Source organism: Rousettus aegyptiacus, unplaced genomic scaffold (genome assembly GCF_014176215.1).
Source record: "Rousettus aegyptiacus isolate mRouAeg1 unplaced genomic scaffold, mRouAeg1.p scaffold_m13_p_13, whole genome shotgun sequence".
NCBI classification, from domain to species: domain Eukaryota; kingdom Metazoa; phylum Chordata; class Mammalia; order Chiroptera; family Pteropodidae; genus Rousettus; species Rousettus aegyptiacus.
The window spans coordinates 74,928,224-74,949,087 of record NW_023416288.1 but is presented as its reverse complement, the minus strand read 5'-3'; the positions used below and the strand labels follow the sequence as shown (position 1 = coordinate 74,949,087).

At 36.4% G+C, this 20,864-nt stretch overlaps 1 protein-coding gene and 1 pseudogene across 3 annotated transcripts; both read right to left on the bottom strand.

Moving 5' to 3' along the window:
• Positions 1-840: 840 nt before the first annotated feature.
• LOC118611118 lies at positions 841-959 on the bottom strand (annotated as a pseudogene).
• A 12,906-nt stretch (positions 960-13,865) lies between these two features.
• GPR85 (G protein-coupled receptor 85) lies at positions 13,866-18,944 on the bottom strand. 3 transcript variants are annotated; one of them, XM_016138076.2, is made up of 2 exons: positions 18,044-18,944; positions 13,866-16,957 (listed from the first exon to the last, which is right to left on the bottom strand). In XM_016138076.2, exon 2 carries the CDS (start codon positions 16,785-16,787, stop codon positions 15,675-15,677), a length of 1,113 nt encoding a protein of 370 aa, XP_015993562.1. In that variant the 5' UTR covers positions 16,788-16,957; positions 18,044-18,944; the 3' UTR covers positions 13,866-15,674. The 3 variants fall into 3 exon arrangements, with proteins under 3 accessions (XP_015993562.1, XP_036086918.1, XP_015993560.1); XM_036231025.1 differs by having other exon boundaries at positions 13,866-18,128; positions 18,316-18,944; XM_016138074.2 differs by having other exon boundaries at positions 18,316-18,944.
• Positions 18,945-20,864: the final 1,920 nt, after the last annotated feature.

Sequence of the window (20,864 nt, the reverse complement as noted above, 5' to 3'; positions counted from 1 at the left end):
CATTAGTTATGGCAGTTCTTTTTAAGTGGTAAAATTCTTTTTAAAGCTGAAATAACCAGCTGTCAGATTAACAAAATATGTATAATAGCTATTACATATTTATAAAAACAGTTCTATATGAAGATGTCGTGTCTGTGTTTTGTTCATTATTGTATCACTGGACTGAATACAGTGGAACATAGGTGATGCATAAATATTTGTTGAATGATTAAATAAACTTTTTAAAAATTGGATTTACAGTAATTAAACAATCTTTATGATCACTTTTAAAAAAATAAACTACCAGCGAAGTTCAGTTAGCTGAATAAAGACATTATTTTTAGATTTTCTGGGTGAGTAAAATAAAGCGTTATAATTTTGTCTCTGACTCTTAAAATTATTTAGCTCTCAAGAGAATTTTTTTTCATTTAAATAATTGTAAAATCAAAAAAAAAATCCAGCCATTCAGTTTTATTTATCACTGCTAAATACTCAGTGTTCATTTCTCTGACAAACTAATGAGATTTCAAAGCTCTCTTACTCCTATGTTTAAATGATTTCAAAATTGCCCCCATTTTGATTTAAAATAACTATGACCATAACAATAATTGAATAAAATAATAAGTGCCCTCATACACCAAACTCAACAGTATTTATGTTAACAGCCCGTAATATATTTTAAATGAAACAAAATTATTCTAAAGTACACTCGAATATACGTTAAAAATTCTGTTGCTATTAGATGGTTAGTATTATTTAATCTTTTTTTTTTTTTTTTTTTTTTTAGGTAAGCAACTCTTGGTTGACCTCACAGATTGCAAGGACCTTGTTAGTTTACAATCCCTTATTTTTTATTTTTTACGCCTACAGCACCTGACCCTCCTAGGTGGTCTCCCATCCAAGTACTAACCAGGCCTGGCCCTGCTTGGCTTTTGAGATCAGATGGGATCAAGCTTGTTCAGGGCAGCATGGCCATAGACTAGATAGTTAGTATTCTTAGCACATAAAATATAGACTATAAAACTATAGAGTTCATATTCTTAAAGTGTTACAAGGGTATTTTTCAATCATTACACATTTTACAAATTTATTTTAATTATTGGGGAAATATATCAATGTTAAAACTATTTACACTTGATAAGCCTAACCCTTGTTCTTGATCTTGTTCTTAGTGATATAAAATGCATTAGTGTAACATTAAAAAAAAATTCTACTAGTTTAATTGACTTCTAAATGATCATGTTTTTGTACTTGTGATGAGTAATTTATTAGAGTCTAATTTAAGTGTTTACTGTAACATAAATTAAGAGTTATCCTTGATTAAAATACAAGGTGCCCACCTGTCCAAAGTGAAAAATGTTTAAAAATAAAATGTCTAAAAATTTGAACGTATAGCTTCAATATTGCTTAAAATATTTTATATTAAAATTGCAGAGCTATAAATAAAACATCACATAGCTTTTCTTATTACATAGGCCATTTGTCTGAAACTGATCACAAGGAAGCCAAGTGTGAAAGTGTGAATGTTCAAAATTCATCATCACTACAGAAAACCTAGCCCTTAAATTAGTATAGGCTTCTGGTCAAGATGGTGCAGTAGGTAAATCCTATGCTCACCTCCTTCCACAGCCACATCAAAATTAGAACTAAACTACAGAACATTGAGAACCATCTGAAATCTAGCTGAATAGAGGTCCTATCTAAGGCTATATAGAAGAAGCCACATTGTGACTGATAGAAGTGAGGGAGGCATAAAACAGGCTGGTCCCACCCCATGTGCAGTGGTTAAAAATTGGGAGGGATAGCTTGGCTGCAGAGGTACGCCTGGAGGAGCAAGGGGTCCCAGCCTCACACCAGACTCCTCAGCCAAGAATTCCAGTGAGGGAAAAAGAAGTCCCCATTACTTCTATCTGTAAAAACCAGTGGAGATTGTGGCTGAGTGAGAAGGAAGGCTGCTGGAATGCCAGGTGATCCACCTAAAGGGCCCACACAAAAACTGACTTGCTGATGGACTTGCTCTGAGCTCCAGTTCTGTGACAGCAGCAGAAAATGCACTAAAGATGTTCAAGAAGGAACTAAATTGTCTGGCTTCGGGCTGAGAGCTGGAGAGGCAGCTTTTTCCCAGATAGAAGTACTGGCAGAAGCCATTGTGCCATTGTTCCTTTGTTGAACCCTCCTTTGACCCAGTCTGCACACATAGGCATATGCCATCATTGAGTCTCCATCAATCTGGCTAACACCACTTGCTCTGCCCTAATGATTCCCTGAGACCCCACCCCACCCAACTTTCAGGCCCACTTATGTCACTTCCAGTGGCTTTTCCATACAAAGGGCCTGTCTTGACTCATGTTGCAGACTTTTCTAAAATTTATCAAAGATTCATAAACCCCACACAAGCAGCATCTAGCCTGGGTGCATTGTATCTCTTGCTGAGCAGCCAGAAGCCTAGCATTAGTGGCAGCTGGCCCTGGTTCACAGTTTAGATTTTCCTAAGCACCTCAATCCTAGCACAAGTGGCAGCCATCGGTAGATCACTTTGTAGCTCATGCCAAGTGGCCCCAGGGCAGGGTGCAGGCAGAGGCTGACCCTGGCCTGCATCAGAGCCCCTCCCAAGGGGTCCCAGAACCAATATACCCAGTGACCAGCTTCAGACTATACCAGAGCACCATCCAACTATTTCCATAAATGACACACCCAAAGGGTAGATTCAATAGGTACCAGAGCCTTGCTAAAGCAAATCCTGCTCTGTAGGTTCAGTCCCTGAATAACAGCTTCTCCAATGTAGTCGCAACCAGTCCTCACAACCAGTTAGCCTGAGGGTAAGTTCTTCCCACTGACGTGCCAACAGCAGTCAAGGTGCAACTACAACAGGAGAGAACATACAACTCACATAAGGGACATACCTGGAAATCCCAGCTCAGATGACGAGGGAGACTGTGCAATTGAGCCCCACAGCACATCTTCTACATAAGGCCACTCTACCAAGATTGGAAGACATAGCAGCTATACCTAATATATTGAAACAAATACAGGGGAGCAGCTAAAATGAAAGACAAAGAAGCATGTCCCAAATGAAAGAACAGAAAAAAAACCCAGAAAGAGAATTAAACAAAATAGGCACAAGGAATCTACCAGATACAGAGTTCAAAAACACTGGTTATAAGGATGCCAAACAATCTCAGTGAGAAGTTCAACAAAGAGATAAAAAACATAAAAATTGGAGGTAGAAAACATAAAAAAGAACCAGTCAGAAATGAAAAATACAAATCAAAATAAAGAATACATTAGAGGGAAACAACAGTAGATTAGATGAAGCAGGGCATTGAATCAGCAATTTGGAAGATAAAGTAGCAGAAACAGCCAATCAGAACAACAAAAAGAAAAGAATTCAGAAACGATAACAGTTTAAGAGACCTCTGAGACAACATCAAGCATATGAACAAATTGCATTATTAGGGTACCAGAAGGAGAAGAGACAGTGCAAGAAATTGACAATCTATGTGAATAATGACAAAAACTTCCTTAACCTAGCAAAAAAGTACACATACAAGCCCATGAAGCTCAGAGAGTTCAAAAAAAGATGAACCTCAAAGAGGCCCACACCAAGACACATCATAAATTAAAATGCCAAAGATTAAAGACAAAGAGAGAATCTTAAAAGTAGCAAGAGAAAAGCAGTTAGTTACCTACAAGGGAGCTCCCATGATATTGTCAGCTAATTTCTTAACAGAAACTTTGCAGGTCAAAAGGACTGTGATGAAATATTCTACGTGATCTAAAGCCAGGACCTATAGCCAACCAAGATTACTCTACCCAGCAAAGCTATTGTTCAGAATTGAAGGACAGATAAAGAGTTTCCTAGACAAGAAAAAGCTAAAGAAGTTCATCACCGTCAGAACCTGTATTACAAGAAATGTAGAGGAAATTCTTTAAGAAAAAATAGATAGAAAATATGAATAATAAAATGGCAATAACTACATATCATCAACAATTATTTTGAATGTAAATAGATTAAATGTATCAATCAAAAGACACAGGGTGGCTGAATAAATAAGAAAACAAGGCCCCTATATGTTGTGCCTATAAGAGACTCACTTCAGGTTGAAAGACACACACAGACTGAAAGCAAAAGAATAGAAAAAAATATTTCATGAAAATGGAAACAAACAAAAAAGCTGGGGTAACAATATTAAACCAGACAAAATAGATTTTAAAACAAAGGCTATAACAAGAGACAAAGAAGGACACAGCAATTCCACCTCTGGATATTTATTGGAAGCAACCCAAAATACTTATTTAAAACAATATATGCATCCACATGTTCATTGCCACATTATTTACAATAGCCAAGATATAGAAGGAACCTAAGTGTATATCAATGGATGAATGGATAAAGAAGTGGTACATATATACAATTCAGCCATAAAAAAAAAAAAGAATGAAATCTTGCCATCTGCAACAACATGAATGGGCCTAGAGGGTATTGTATTAAGTGGAATAAGTCAGACAGAGAAAGACAATTACCATACGATTTCATTTAAATGTGGAATCTATAAAGCAAAATAAATAAACACTGAAAATAGAAACAAATTAATAGATATAGAGAACATTTTGATGGTTGCCAGATAGGTGGGGTGTGGGGGTTTTAGGTGAAAAAAAGGGAAGGGATTAAGAGTTGCAAAATAGCCACAGAGATGTAAGTGTAGCATAGTGAATATAGTCAATAATATTGTAATAACTATATGGTGTCAGATGGGTACTAGATTTTTTGGAGTGATCACTTTGTAAATTTTATAAATGTCTATTCATTATGTTGTACACTTAAAACTAATATAATACTGTATGTCACCTATAATTTAAAAATAAAAAAAAATATTTAAAAATGAATAATAATATCCTCCCAAATTAGTAGTATCTTCATTTACAAAGGAGAAGACAGGATTTTCTAGATTTTGATTAGATTCTCTCTCTGCCTGTTTTGGAAATAACATTTGACTTAACATCTTAATTGGGACAAGGGGAAAGAGATTTAAATAAAATGTTCTAAAATTCATATTTTTACTCTTCTGTTTTTATATGTTAATAGTTTGTCTACTCTTTATGCATTTATTTATCACCTAGTAGTAAGCTAGACTACTTTATGAGAGTAAAAAATATGTTGATGACAAGGTCCTTGAGCTTACAATATTATTAGAGGAATCTAAAATAACTAGAGAACACAATCATATCATGTAAAACCATGCACAGATTATGTATAATCTAGGCATGTAGAGAAGTGAGAAATTAAAGTGGGTCAAAGTGATCAAAGATGAAATTTCAGTGAGCTTATGGCTTGAGTTGGATAACCTGGGGGAGAAGAAGAAATGTGTGCCTGTATGCTGAGGAAAATGTCTGTGTATTTATGTGGTGTTGGTAATGAATGGAAAACAGAAAAGAATGAGAGAAGAATATCAATAGATGAGTATAGTGCCGTATTGTAAAAAGTCTTATGGACTTTGAATTGATCTTATAAACACAATAGAGAGAACTGAAGGTTCTTAAGCAATAGGATCAAATTCTAAATCACTTAAAATATTAGCCCCATCCTTTATTCCTGTCAAACTTTTCAAACTCTCCTACTAAGGAAGATTTTTTTTTTTTCCTAGAGTCATGTGTTTTCTCATCACTGGAATAATTTTACCATTCTCTTTCATTTCTCATGTGGTTTCTCTTTGGTGATTACATACATGTGTCTTGCTACATTGGTTTCCACTATTAATGGTGAAATGTATTTAACTATATTTTTCTGTCTTCTGCCATAGATAAACATCTAAGAAGAAAGTTGGATCTGCAATTTTCCTCACATTTCCCCCTGTTCATCATAAATGACATTTTATACATGATCATGATATCAATAAAAGTATAGTTTTAGTAGGTTGAAATAGAGTAGTTCTTGGTTGAATATTTGTGAGGATCTATTTTATCATGTACATACAATTTAAGTTAGATCTAAAATTATAGCAGAGTATATATTCAGCAAAATTCAATGCAATAAAAAAATGTCTTTCTCTCTCGTTATTTTTTCTTCTTGAAAATGATGGTTTTTTATGTCCATGATGGAAATTCAAAGCACTGGAGCCCTGGCACTATAGAAAATGCTCAAAACCTTCCAGGTATCACAAATAATAGCACCAGAGCAAAGAACACATGTTTTCTCTGCATCATACGGCATCATATCTAAAAGCATTGATGAAATGATTGTTCAGAATTTCCAGTGCACTGTAGATGTGTCTGGACCATGTAAAAATGGGAACATTTGTTTTCTTGAATCATGAACTCTAGGATGTATAAATATTTTCCCAGGCTACCTACCAAATTCTTTGTTAGTAGCCAAAAAGTTACTACATGATAATAATATCTTTTTTAGTTCATCTTCTTAAAAGTGAACAAATCACTAGACTCAAAATATATTTTAAAAGATGTTTCATAACACCTAAATAATTTAGTTGCTGTAAATCAGAAATAATTTAAAATGTGCCATTATTTATAGCCATTTAAATCTAAGCCTAGGGTATGCTTAAAAATAATAGGTAAACATTTTTGTACTAGGTTGAATTTAAAAGTCCGTGTGATCATGCATGTAAGGCACAGCAAAATACAATTAAAAAACGAAAACTATATTTGTGTTCATTTCACAAGTCTGTAAGACTAAAATCTCATCCAATACCAGATTCAATTAAAATATTTTTTTAAGTACCCACTAAAACACCTTGTACATAGTATGTGCTTGTAAGTATTTGTTCAAAGATGGATCATTCTGTAATCACAAACAGTTGAGGTACTAAAATATCTTCCTAAATTTTATGTTTTTTATATTTAAAACAAGAACTTGAAACAAATTTGGTTTCCTCTGAAAAAAAAATCTATGATTTAGAAATGAGAATAAAACATAAAAAGGTATAACAGGTCATGAACGTCCATAATGTGGTCATTTGAAATTGAAGCAGAGCATAAAGTCTGTCTGATTAAAATTTAAAATGTTATAATAAAGTTAGTATATGAATAAAGCAGAAGCCCAGTCAAAGAGTATTTTAATATGGTATAGATATTCTGTAGAGTTGATATCAAGAAGTTAGGATTAGGTTGGGCCTCCAACTGCTCAAGTAGGAACCTACTTAGTCGAAATGTACATAGGAAGTACCAGCATCAGCCCTGGGAAGCTTTGTTTGTTAGAAATAACCATGTTATTAATGTCTTGGGACATCAGTGACCCTGATGGACAAAGCATAGATTTTTCCAAGCTAGAGGAAATTTAAAGATCAACCTTTGCATTGTACAGTTGAGGGTACTAAAATGTCAAGTGGCTGGTGGCTAGTCAGCAGGTCAGCTCCTGACACCCAGGCTGGCATACTTTTCCACATTTTACAGGGTAATTAAATGGAAACTACGTTTACTGAGACCACAAATATCGTCAGATTGGAGTGGAGGGATGGCAGCAGCTATTACTTTAGAAGACAAAATCAACTTGGTACAATTATTGGTAAAGTAGAAAGAATAAAGCTCAATTGGGATGAATGTAGGAGGGTTCAAATGAGCAAAGTAATATCTTTTAAAAAAGCAGTGAAGTATGGCCAGGTGTGTAAACAACTGACAATGAGTCAACAGTTAAAAAAGTGTGACGACCATGTGGATGCATAACTACCAAGGAAACAAGACTCAAGAAGTAATTCTGCTATATATTCTCCATTAATTATCCCTTTACTATATAGAGTTATGAATGATAGAGGCTCTGAAAATATTTCAGAGTAGGGAAATAAGAGTAAATAGGACATGGCAGGGAATAGTGATTCTCAAAGGTGGTGGCTCTTTAAAGGAAGACTTGACAACAGACTCCATGAAAGGATTGTACTAGCCTATGGTAATCATCCACTTAAAATCCCCATTTTATAGATTCACCTGAACACAGCTACCAAATTGACCTAGCTGTGGAGTGAAGAGGGAATGCAGAAGCTGGGAATCAAACTGAACTTGCTTTATTTGCCCAAGATTTTGGAGCTACTTCAAAGCCACTTCTAGAGCCACAGTTTTCCAAGTATTGCCTACAAAATTGTGACCTTAAGGGGTTTATCAGCTTAGGTGATTTGTAAACCTCTTTGGATCTCTATTGAATTAGGAAGACTAAACACATTTATCTAAAGTCTCTTCCAGTAATGTAATCCCATGATCCAAGGGTCTATAGCTTGACCCAGAATACAAAATAAGATGCCTCAGAATCTGTGGGTGGCTGCTCTGAAAGGGCAAAAAAGGAAAGAAAGAGCTTCCTATTCAGAGTAGCTCCTTGAGGAAAAATCAACAGCCATCGCTTAATGATGTTAGAGGTGGTTTTCCCATTCATGTGGCTCCTGGCTAGCTTCTGGTGAAAGAGATTAGGATGAACTCCCTGTGAGAGTGTATTTTACAGTTTATTTACTTTCCAGTCTGTAGGTAACACTGAATTTTCTATACCTCATCTATCTATTGTATTCTGTGATCCATGAAATCCGTAAAATGCTACCACTAACGAATTAGCAAATGATTCCCATTCAAAAGTGCCTATTAAACTCCCTATGTGCCATGAGTGAGTCAACAGGTAAGTGGGTAAGTGACAAAAATACTAAAGAATAGGAGTTGTGAGTCTTTTGGGGAGGATTCCGAGCACCAGGACTATACCCCTAACAGTTCCGTATTTCAGAGAGATAAGCAAACCACATTTCCACCTTTCTTTCCTCATGTAGTTTTAAAAAACACAATTGGATGTGGCAGAATCTTAGCAACTTAGTAACACTGACTTTGCCTTATATTTGTTTATTTAAAAAAAAAAATGTAAAAGCCCTGAAGTAATACAATTAAAATATTATAATTAAAAAAAATCTCCATTTTACATAAAATATGACGAAATTGATTTAAGACTGTAGAATATGAGTCAAATCTAGGTAAAACTCCATATGGTATGAGTTGTATAGCCTACTTTTAAAATTTGAATGATGCAATTTGAGCAATGTCCTTCTAAGAAATCACTTTGAAAGATTAGATGGATTCTCCTGATTCTGGGGTAATATGATACTACTATGTGAAAGCAGAGAGGTACTAGGCAACCAGCTACTTTCTATTCTTTGTTTCCTTTGGATTCTCAGTGGGAAAAGAGGGAGTATAGCAAAGTGGAGTTGAAGTCTGAAGGTTAGAGCTCTGTTTCTGCTCAGTCACTTCAGTTCCCATTAGTCTCTAACTTCCTTCAGTTATTTTGTTAAAATCAACAGCAGCAGCAACAATAGTCAATATCTACTGAATGTTCACCCTGGGCCAGGTACTGTACTAAGTACTTTATAGTCGTGTTTTGCCTATTACTAACTTGTACAAGTTACTTATATTCTCTGTGCTTCAGTTTCTTTATTTGTAAAGTATGAAAAATAATAGCATCTACTTATGGTAATCTAATGAGTTAATATATGAAAAGCATTTAAAACAGTCTTTGACACATATTAAGTACTTAATGAATAACAGTTATTACTATCACATTTCATTATCAAAACAAATCTTTAAAGGTAGTGGTTGCTACTACTTACTCCCCCATTTACAGATAAGCAAATGAACATTCAAAGAGTTGAATTAATTGTTCAAGATCATAAAGCTAGTAACAGACAGAATAAGGACTTAAACTTCCAAATCTTGTACTTTTTAACCTCTATGCCATGTTGATCCTTCCCTTCCATGTACCTAAGCCACAGCCACACTATACTAACCTTCTCTGATTAATGAATCTCTAGGTTGAACACACCTTGAGCTTTCAAATCTCTGACTTTTGCTCATTTTATTTCCTCTGAAATGGTTTTCCTAACCTTGTCAAGCAGTTGTAATTAAAATTATCTTTCAACAGTGAATTCAGTTGCCTCCTTCTCTATCTCATCTTCTTTCCCCCATCTTCAGAGTTATTTGCTTGTCTGTGTTTCTTTAACACTTATCTCATATATTTCCCTTATAGCATTTATCACATTGTCTAATAATTTGTGTCTCTGCAGCTAGATGGTGAACTAAGAGAAAGCTAGTGAAAAGTAACATTTATTTAAGAAGCTAGACTCTCTTCTAAGGGCTTCACAATTGTCACTGAGTCCTCTCAATGACCCTAGAAAGTATGTGCTGTTAGCCCCTTTTAATTGATGAAGCATATAAGGTGAAGTAACTTGCCCAAGATCATACATGCAGTATGGTGACTGCTCACTAAAAATGATCAAAAATTCTTTTTTTTTTCCTGAAGAAAACGGACTCTCTTAACCTTTTTTTTTAATGGAGGAGCAAAAATACTCTTTCATCTAGTCATATTTTTGTTTTCTTATGGAAAGAAACAACTAATTACCTAGTTGAAGCTCAATTATCAATTTAGCTTAAGAATTTTTTTAGTATTATAACTTTTTTACGATATAATAAATGGTTTAACTTCTTCACTCCATGATCTTTAATATCCATATAAAGTTAAACGTTGTCTATTCAAAATTCATAAACCAGGACATGCATTACAGTGTCAATTTTAATATTTGTGTCAAGAATTATTATTTTTCAAACACACAGAGGAGAAAAAGGAACTGTTTTACATCTCCAAGCCAAATTTAAAAACCTGTCTTCCTGGGGATGTTCTCCCATAGCACCAGAAGGAGCTAGGAGGCTGGCCCTGAATACCAGGTGTGAATAATTCCAAACCCCAAACCACCTGTGACTTCTTTGAGGCCTTTTTCTATAATCACTCAGGGGGGAAAGCACATTCTCTTTGCCTTCCTTTCAGGCCTTTCAAGGCTCCAGCCCTTGTATAAACTGACTCATCTGATGGGAGGAAAATTGGCTTTAAAATGATTTTAATTAGAAGGGCTTCAGCAGCTAATGGACATCATTCCTTTGGGAAAAGGAAATGATATAAAAGCTCCATCACCATTTTAAAAAACAGGTCTTATTTATAGAATTATTTTATAAAATTAAAACCTCTTAGTTTATATATATTTTTTAAAGCCAATTTTCCTCCCATCAGATGAGTCAGTTATATATATATATTTAGAGCCTGCTACATTGTAGTATAAGGCAAAAGGAATTAGCCAAATAAATATTTCCTCTATTGCTCCAGTTTGCAATATCCCTTTTAACTGATGACAAAAAATAATCCAGTCATTTACAAATGATACATTAGTTTCAGCCACTATATAGACTAATTATGAAATTGTGCCTCAAAATTAAGCAATTCTGTCATTTTAATATGATATTAAAAAACGTTTCTGAGGGAATTGGGGAAATCACAGAATACTAACATGCCTCGAGTTGAGAACAACAATAAGAAATGTCAGTAATAAAAATTATCTTAGTAGACCCTGCAATTTCCATTCAAACATTTATAAGAGAAAATTAACAAACATGAAAGTGATGCATTTTGCTTAGAAATACAAACTCAAAAGATTCTGGAATTGTAAATAACCCACAATTCTAATAACCATCTAATTAATGTGTTTAGCCAGCATTTGAAACATTACCATTTATCATTTTATCTTTTTTTAAAATTTAGAACTAATACAAGCTGGGTCTGTTTTGTTTAATAACAATATAGTCTATGATACTGGTAGAATAAAATAAAGAATGGAACAAAGTAAATTATCTAGTGGTGAATATACAGAAATGAAGTGTTTTTTGGTTCTGTTTGCAACTGTCCTACAGTAATCCCTGTTGCAATGCAACTCACTATTACGTGGTTGAAAAGGAATATGTCCCTATAATTGTAAATATTTTAATTGTATTTGCGATAAAAGTAAATTTTGGAGGCCAAACGAACTTATCAGCTGATAGGAGGTTAAGGAGTTTTGTTGTATATCTCCAATAAGGGATAATAAAAATCTTGAAGAAATGGCATGCTTTAATAAAAGACACATACCCTCTTTCATAGGTTATTCCCATGTTTGCTTGAGGGCCTTGGGAGCCTCCCTGGGTGGGTGTGGGCATCTTAGTGCCTTCCTTTGATTTCACTTTACCCAGGCATTCTCATGTTAACTTGCAGGCAAGTATGAGAATGGAAGAAAAGACACCTCCAGGTCTCTTGAAGGAACGGAAATATCTCTCTTGTGGAAGTGGACAGCCTGGATATGGGGGAACTTTAACATCCAGATTTCAGTGTATAGCATTTTGTGTATAGTATTAACAACATGGGAACTTAGAGTTCTAAAGCATAATATGGTGATTGAGCTAAGAGAAGTGTGAGTAGAACTGGGGCTCCCTCTGAACTGAAGGAGTATGATATATAAAAGACCCTAAGGAACACTGAGTAAAGATAGGCGATAAGGCACTGAATAGAAAATGGAGAAGAGTTCTAATAGTCCTAAATCATTGCTACAACATATTGTTTGTCTTTCCCACTAAACTAAGAAATCACCATTCTACATTGTTTTCCATTGTGCTCCCAGCACCAAGCCCAGTGCCCAACACATATTGTTGAGCGAATGAATAAATAAATAAAATAATTCAGGTAGTAAATGGGTAAGTGGACATATTTATGTGTTAACAATGACGAATCAGTTAACCTCTATAAAAAACTGCTGGTGTTGAAACCCAACCAGCTAACATTCAAAAAAAGATAACTCAGTCAATAGGTTTTCTTACAAATAATTTTTTTTTATCAAATCACTGTTTAATTTTGTTATTTAAATGCAGCCTCTGTGGGAAACTGGGCAAGTTACTCATCTCCTCTGCCTCAGATAATATCTGCATAGGATACCACAGTCACAGACTGAATGCCTAGCTCTAGCCAGGCACCTCACAAATAGATCCACTGTGCACTAAAGGAACCAGATGAGACAGTATAGACATATCAATACAAGCATATCACTACTATCAAGAAAAACAATTTAAAGACTGTTCAGCTCAGATGTAATTAGTCCAAGAGGGATACGCTGTTATTGATAATGGGTCTTTCTCACAGGGAAGTTGTACTCCCCAGTGGGAATGTATTTTTATGAATTGAAGATTAATAACATTTTCAAATTAAATTAATTATCAATTGTTTTTAAATATTGAATATTGGAATGAAAGTCAAAGTAGATAATGCAAATTGGTCATAAGACACTGAGGCAGAGTCTATTTTGTGATTGCTACCATTACTTATTGACTTACAAATGACATTGATTAACTGGGGATGTGTTCTTCCACTGCTTGCTCTTTGACTGAAATGCCAAGTTAGTCAAGTGTAGGCTTAAAAGAAAGTCACTAAAGTTCAGCATTATTCACTGATCACTGGGACTGATTACTTATCAAAACTGATAGAAACTGGTATTCCAAATAGCGAGGTGGAGTCAGGCAATCTCACTTGCCTATTGTTCTTGACTCCTCAACACACTACTCTTAGTTCATGCCTTTTTTCTTGTTTATGTAACAGAGGCTGATGTTGATAAAACCTGGTTCCTCAGTCCTCAAGATCCTTGTTGAGTTTTCTACTAATTGCTGGAGGTATTTGAACCTCTAAGCAAAGTTCTCTATAAATATAATAATTATGTCTCTACTGTAATATTTCTTGAGTTGAACATGTTATCATAATATCTTTTGATAACATTTCCTTTATTGTGTATTGGACAATGATTTTAGTACCAACAAGGGGACTTTATTGCTAGATCAACTCACTGTTGTACATTAAACTTAGTCTCAGACCCAGTCAACTTTAGCAGAAAGTAAAAAGAAAAAGGTCAAATTGAGGTCCTTACTAAAGATCACAGCCTGAGTTGTCCTTATATGAGCAAAACTGAATAGTTGCTTATATCATTGAGACATTTCAGTTATTTATTTTTTCTTATTGATATTTATATTGATATTTTCTTTACAGGTATACTGTAGCAATAAAGAATTCTGTTCCATTAGATTCCTAAACTTATATTTCAAGTACAAACAAACAAAAACAATGAAAAACAAACAAAATGATAACAACTTTTCTGGTTTTGCATTAATGTCATTGTAAACCATTTTTCTTACAAGTTAAATATTTAGAACCCCAAATTTCTACTCAGCCCAGATTAAAACGTGCCATTTATATTAACATTCTGAACCAACCAAGCATGTGTATATCTCTAAATATTATTGGCTTGTAAGAATAAACAGAAGGATCATTATGATAAGCTAAATAATGCTTTTACAGATAATATGACTTGTCAGTTTATCAGCTTTATGCTCCCTATCATTCATGCATTTCCAGTTCTAGAATATAGTAAGCAACGACAACAACAAAAAATCAGAATAAAGCTAGTCTTCCTAGCTTGTGCTTGCCTTCCAAACAAAATAAAATGTTAATTGCTAAAAAAAAATGTAAAATTTATTCCAAGAGAAGTAACAGGCTACGCGGGTAAATTTTGGCAATGCAACTTTATATTGAAATTCACACATTTAGATCTTAAAGAATGAGACACACAGACTCTAATGTATTTCTAAAATATCAGAAATCATATTATAAGCTTTCACAAGTTAAATCTGAAATAATTTAAATGACCAATGCACTGAATGTGCAGAAGTATAAAGAAGACTGTGCCTTCCGTAGAATCAGTGCTTCACAAATTGTGCAGGATGTCATACTAAGGCTGTGGTCTCCTCTTGACAGCTGACTTAAAATATAAACTGACATCAACTGCCTCCCTCTTAGAACACACTAGAATGGGTAGCACACCTCAGAAGAAACCTCATTATTCCAGTAACATGCAACTTAATTTTCAAACCATGGGAGGAAAAAGGAAAAAGAGTATTAAATGATCATCCATGCACTTCCAGATGCATGACTATGACCAGCTACTCATTTGATTTCCCTTGACCATTTGCTCTAATGCTAAATAAGATGAAAGATACTAAATAACCCTTGAAGGCAACATGTGTTTATTCTGCATTATTAGAACTGCTCAGTTGTGACTGATTGGTACCATTAATGTTGCCTCCCAGACCAAGATCTAGCATTCGCAAAATAAAAATGAATTGGAAAAATATTATACCAAATCAACAAAAACCACATGATACAGTTCAATCTTAGCAATTTCACTAGTAGGTAAGAAAAGTGGTATTTAGAAATAGTAATGTATTAATAAAAAAGTAAATTCTAATTGGAACCACCATACTGCTTTGGAATGCTCGCCTAAACTTACAAGGAAACTTTTTAAAAGTGTGATAATCCAATAATTCATGGCACATCTTTACTGGATTACACTACTTTAAGTCCCCAAATATTTTTGTCTTTGCAAAACAACAATAGTATAAAATGTTTAAAGTCTTCAAACTTCTAAAATTATTTTTTATCAACACATTTACCTCATGTCAACTTAATTTATTAAGATGTCCAATACTAATTGTTTTTTTGACTTTTTTTCATAAGTAGTGATATACACAGCATTTAGCATTGATACTTAGCACCTGCTAATTTCATTATCTAGTTTTCGACCACATAAAGAAACTTAGGGCAGTGGGTCAGTCCTTTCTTAATTACAAACCTTCACCGTCAGTCAGCAGGATCACTCTGAGATTTAAAATGGGATTATAGGTGAACTATTGCAAAAATTGCAGAATCTTGCCCAAATCCTTATAACTGCTGATCCCATTCTTGATTTTCTTCTCAAGATATGGCTACGGGCCACAACTGCTTAGCAGAGAAAGTCAGTGTTTCAAAAGACTAAAGATTTACAGATGCTCCTTCATATAACACAGTAAGGTTCCCTTGGTAACCTAGATTTTCTGCAGTAAAGAAGGGTTGTGCTGAAACAGCGCCTCAGCTCCCTATTGGAGAAAATGCAGACAAAAGGATTGATTCCTGCTTGGGCGAAACTCATCCAGACAGCAGCCGTTAGAAATCCCCCTGGTACTACAGGCCCTCTTGCAAAAACTCTCCAATAACAGGCCACCAGGTAGGGGCCCCACAAGGTTAGGAAGAGAAAAGTCATTATATAGAACATTCTGCTGATTCTTTTTTCCATTTTGAACTCGTCTAAAACTAATAGCCTTCTTCTGCCTGTGGTGTTTGCGTTTTGCCTGATGCCCAGCAAGGTGGGTGGTGTGGGACCCCTTCCAAATCCCGCTAGCCAATTGGCAGCTGCCTGGCCACTGGCTCCAGGGCCATGAAAAGTCCAGTTCTGGCTGACCGCTGCTACAAACTGGACTGGCTTCATTTTCCTTCGATCGTAGACAAAAAATAACAGCTTGAGGTAGACAAGCTGTGTGGCTAGGAGGATGAGAGCAAGGAGCAGCATAAATCCTAAGGAATCATTAGCCCTAAAGGAGCGGTGTTGGAAGGTACATTGATCTTCTTCCCTAATGAATGAGTAAGTGCCCACATCTAAAACTGGGGGAAATGCCATGGCCACAGACAGAGTCCATACCATGCAGATCACAGCCAGACACGTCCAAAACGTTAGTCTCTTTGTATAGAAGCGGTGATGGGCGATAGCTAAGTATCTGGTGACACTGATGCAGAAGAGCATAAAAGCAGTGTGGAAACAGGACAAAACCCCCAGAAAGGCAATCACTTTGCAAGTCAGAGTCCCATAAGTCCAGGTAGAGCCATTTTTGACAGAGTTGAATACAAATGGAAAACAAATTGCAGATCTTAGGATATCTGAACAGCAAAGGTCCAATAAGAAGTAGTAAGGTGCTCTATGTAAGGTCTTATCTCTCACTAGCAAAATGGAGATCAGAAGGTTGCCTACCACGCTGACTCCTATTATAAAACCCAAGGAAGTCAGTTTCAGAAAGGCTGTTAGAGGAGAGAGATTCTGCAAAATGTTGTCAGCTGCATGGCTATAGTTCGCCATAGATGGATGGATGATAAAGATACAGCCTTAGTCAAGTCTCATGATCTAGACAGAAGAACAAGGAAAAGATAGATCCATACATTTTACTGAAAATGTAATCCACAAAAAGAACTGATCCGATCTGCAGTCATATTTCCTCTTTTCTTCCATTTGATTTGCCATCAGAATATCTGGAAAAAAAAGAGCTATCAGTTCTTACCAAGCAATGATGTCAGGCAGTGCTAACATAAAGCTGTTCATTTATGAGGAAGTAAATAAAGTTTTAATTTTAAATATTATTTGCTTTAGTAAGTATTTTTGCTTAAGATTTTAGAGAATTGGCTTGCTTAGTTTTCTGAGCTAGATGAATTTAAAAATGTCCCTATTTTGGAGAACATACATTTTATTGGATACCTGTAGGACAGAAGGAATAAAATATTCCACAATCATAAAATATGCCAGTCCAAGAATTAATTACTAGTGTAGCAATGGAATTGACAAGATTGCTAATAGGAAGCAGAGAGGAGACTATCTACATTTACTTGAGATCTATTAGTATCTGTCAGTATTTTATAGGCAACTTCTCTGCTAATACAGATCTGAAGAACCCTTGCAAAATAGTTGTCTTTTAACTCATGTCACTATTCATGCTGCATATTATAAGAAGAGTAATTGTTGATTCATCTTAAAGCATAAATTCAATATTAGACCTCAAAATTAATAGGAACTGGTCCCAGAATTTGTTATTTTTAATCTTTTCATCTCCCCCTCAAATCCCAGCCCATTTTTGGCAAATCTTTTCTTTTTTAAGCACACATGATTATTAAAACTGGTTAATGTAAATATTGACCAAGGAAACACACCCACACGAATAATGCTCTTCCATTTGTACCCTTGGCTGCCTGGGCTCTAATGAATTTAACATGAACCTGTATTTCTTAGGCAATTAAGCCTTTACATTTACATTGATGATCTTCGTTGCAAATCACAAGTGGCTTCATTTTAAAACAAAATACACATTGTCTCCTAGATGGCTGGGAGACACACCAGGTAAATCAGCTTCCTCTTTTATTCCCACTAAGCATCTTTCTCACCACTAGGAATGTGCTGATGGTAGCCCAGGCAAAACTGCGTTCGATGATTTTAATTTCCCCACCGGTACATCCCTGGGTAAATACCTATCTCATCATGCAACATTATGAAACCTAAATCCACCACCCCTGGATTTATAATAGGGGGTGGAGGAGAAGGAGGGGAGAGAGACATGCATTACATACGCTAAGATGGGGCGAGAGATTGCTTCTGTTCCTGGTGATTTGCAGTCTGATTTCCTCAGTCTTGCAACGCTTTCCAGAAATGGAGCTGTGAATAAGCCCTACTGAAGACGCATTGCCTGAATGTACTTCCATTATGCAGTTTATTGTTTAATTGTTTAAGAAAACCAAATACCACCTTAGGGAGGGCTCTTTCCCGGTGAACTGCAGTTTCATTAACACTGTGCGCCCTCCACCCCCGAACTTAACCTAGAGGCGAGAGTATGTCCTCCTACCTGTTGGTGTTGGATATCCCGACAGACTATAGCTTCTTCTTTCTATATATTGCTGCTTTTTTTTTTTTCTTTTTTTTTTTTTTTCTTTTGCCTTGGTGCCTTGACTGAGCATCCAGGCAGGGCTCGGCGGCGCCTGCGCGCTAGAGCCTCCTTAAGCTTCAGCCGCGTCCTCCACTGTCGCAGCGGCACAGTCTCCCTCAGTAACGCAGGGGCGGCGGCGGCGGCTTGGGCCGCGGGGCGGCGGCGGCGTGGTAGGCGGCGGTGGGGGTGCGGCGAGAGCGGCTGCGTCCGCTAGGGCAAGGGTGACGGCTGGGCCCTCGGTGGAGCCAGCTCCAGCGCCTACAGGTTTCCAGGACTAGCGGAGTTTATTGAAACGCCGTCGTGTTGAACTGACAAAATTAGGATTTTTGTCTCCTTGTGGCTGCTTCTGAACTTTTACCTCCCTGCATTTGAAGTTGGGGGCTGGAAAGGCTAGTTCAGGATCTCAGGCCTATCCTCCTTCCTTAGGGCAGCGCACGGAGAAGACATCCGGCCAGGGACGCCTGCCCCCGCCTCAGCTTCCCGGAACCCTCTCCTTCCCCGAACACTTTCGTTTAGGGTGGTCCAAAACACCATTATCCTCCTCCTCCCCTTCCCTAGGGAAGAAGAGAAGGAGAGAAAAGGAAGATCGGGAGACGAAGAGGGGGGGGGAGGGAGGAAGGGGTGAGAGGAGTTGGGTTTTGTAGGGAGGGAGGATGGCGGGAGTGAGGAGGCGGGAGGGGGGGAGGAGGGGGGGGAGGGGAAGAGTGGGAAGAGGAAGCCGGCGACGAAAAGCAGAAAGCCTAAAACGACCTCCTACATAAGCTCGAAGAAGGCTCCTCTTCTTCTTCTTCTTCTCTCTTCTTCTTCTTCTTCTCCTCCTCCTCCCCTTCCTCCTCCTCCTCCTCCTCCTCCTCTCCTCCTCCTCTTCCTCCTCCTCCTCTTTCTTTTTCCTTCTTTTTTTTTCCTTCTTTTTTAAAAAAATAATTTCGCCAGCTGACTGCGGTGGTTGGGTGAAGATAAAGAACATGAAGGAAGGAGGGAAGTGGAGGGAAGGGGAAGGGAGAGAGAGAGGAAGGAAAAAGGGAAGAAGAACAATCAAGAAAAATATTGTCATTGGAGAAGAAGGGGAATAGGTTAGGGCAGCCCTGTTTTTGTTAGTCATCTATTCTCGAATGCACGCAACTATGAGTTAAGGAGAAGCCAAGTCAGAGAACAACTGCAAGATTAATTAGATACATTATATCAATAAATATGACTTAAGAATCTACAAACATTTTAAATAACTATTCCTTGCATACCACCTCACCAAACAATAGCCTTTCTTTTTCCTTCTTGCAAGTACAGCTGACCAATAAATTGGTGATATCAAAGCAATTGTGTGTGTGATTCCTCCTTGGCCTCCCTTGTTATTCCGGAAGAAAAAATACTAGGAATACAATGAATTCACAAAACTTACACCGGTCTAAAAGGTCCGGTGATACCGCAGCATACCACATAGCCTGACACCTGGGTGCTTAAGAATGCCTCTAGAATCATATATTTCCTTATTTTACCATTTTGGAAGAGTTTTGTTTGCAGGGGTGGTATAAGATTTTAACTCCCCACCTCCAAAATATGAGCAGACGTGCTTTCATTAATTTCCAATGTAAAATGTCTGCTTCTCCTCTGGCATGCTTATTGCTTTATAATAATCTGTTAATGAAACAAAAAATAAAGATCTTCTATACAATAATAATTTGATCTCTATATGGCAGTAAAATACTTCATTGCTGGGTGGTGAGACTGTGTCTTTAGCGGGAACTCAAGCCAATTAGAATACAGAAAATATGGGTTAATTTACATATTGTGTTTCTATTGGCCATACCAAGGTAAAGCTTTCTCTGTTTAAAGCTTAAAAATGAATACTTCACTGTCATGATATCACAGTTATTACACAAAGCCTTGTGTTGGTAATACTGAAATGATGTTACATTTCCCTAATTTGTTTGGGATATCCTAAATTCATTTAAAAATATGATTTTTTTTAAAAAGAATTACATATAAAGCACCTAACTCTGGCATTCCGTTAACCTAGAAAAATTAATCCTACAGTAGTACTGAAGTTAAATAAACAAACATGCACATTCCTCTCTCTCTGGACAAACTGGAAAAAAAAAAACTAAGAGAATATGTGCATTTCAGAAACGGAAAGTAATATGGAAGAACTGGAGACAAAACAAATTGAAAGGAAGGAGGAGCACCAATGTCATAGGTTTATGAAGGAGAAAAGAATTTCAAGGAGGGAGTGGTCATCAGTGCAGCTTGTATCCAGTAGGTTAAAAAGGATGAGAAAATATCATTGGACCAAGTAATGAGGAAATCATTAGCAGCCTTTGAGAGAGCATTTTCAGAGTAAGTCAGACAGCAAAGAATTAACAAGTTAGGGACACAAGCTTAAAGATTTATAAGGTCAGGCTAAGAAGCTATTTTACTACTAATAACAGCACTTGTCACAGTGATAAAGGCTTTGAATTGAATGAATTGTCCTG

Bases quoted from the DNA above. Each gene is read 5' to 3' on its own strand.
- GPR85 (XM_016138076.2), bottom strand. From the start codon at position 16,787: ATGGCGAACTATAGCCATGCAGCTGACAACATTTTGCAGAATCTCTCT.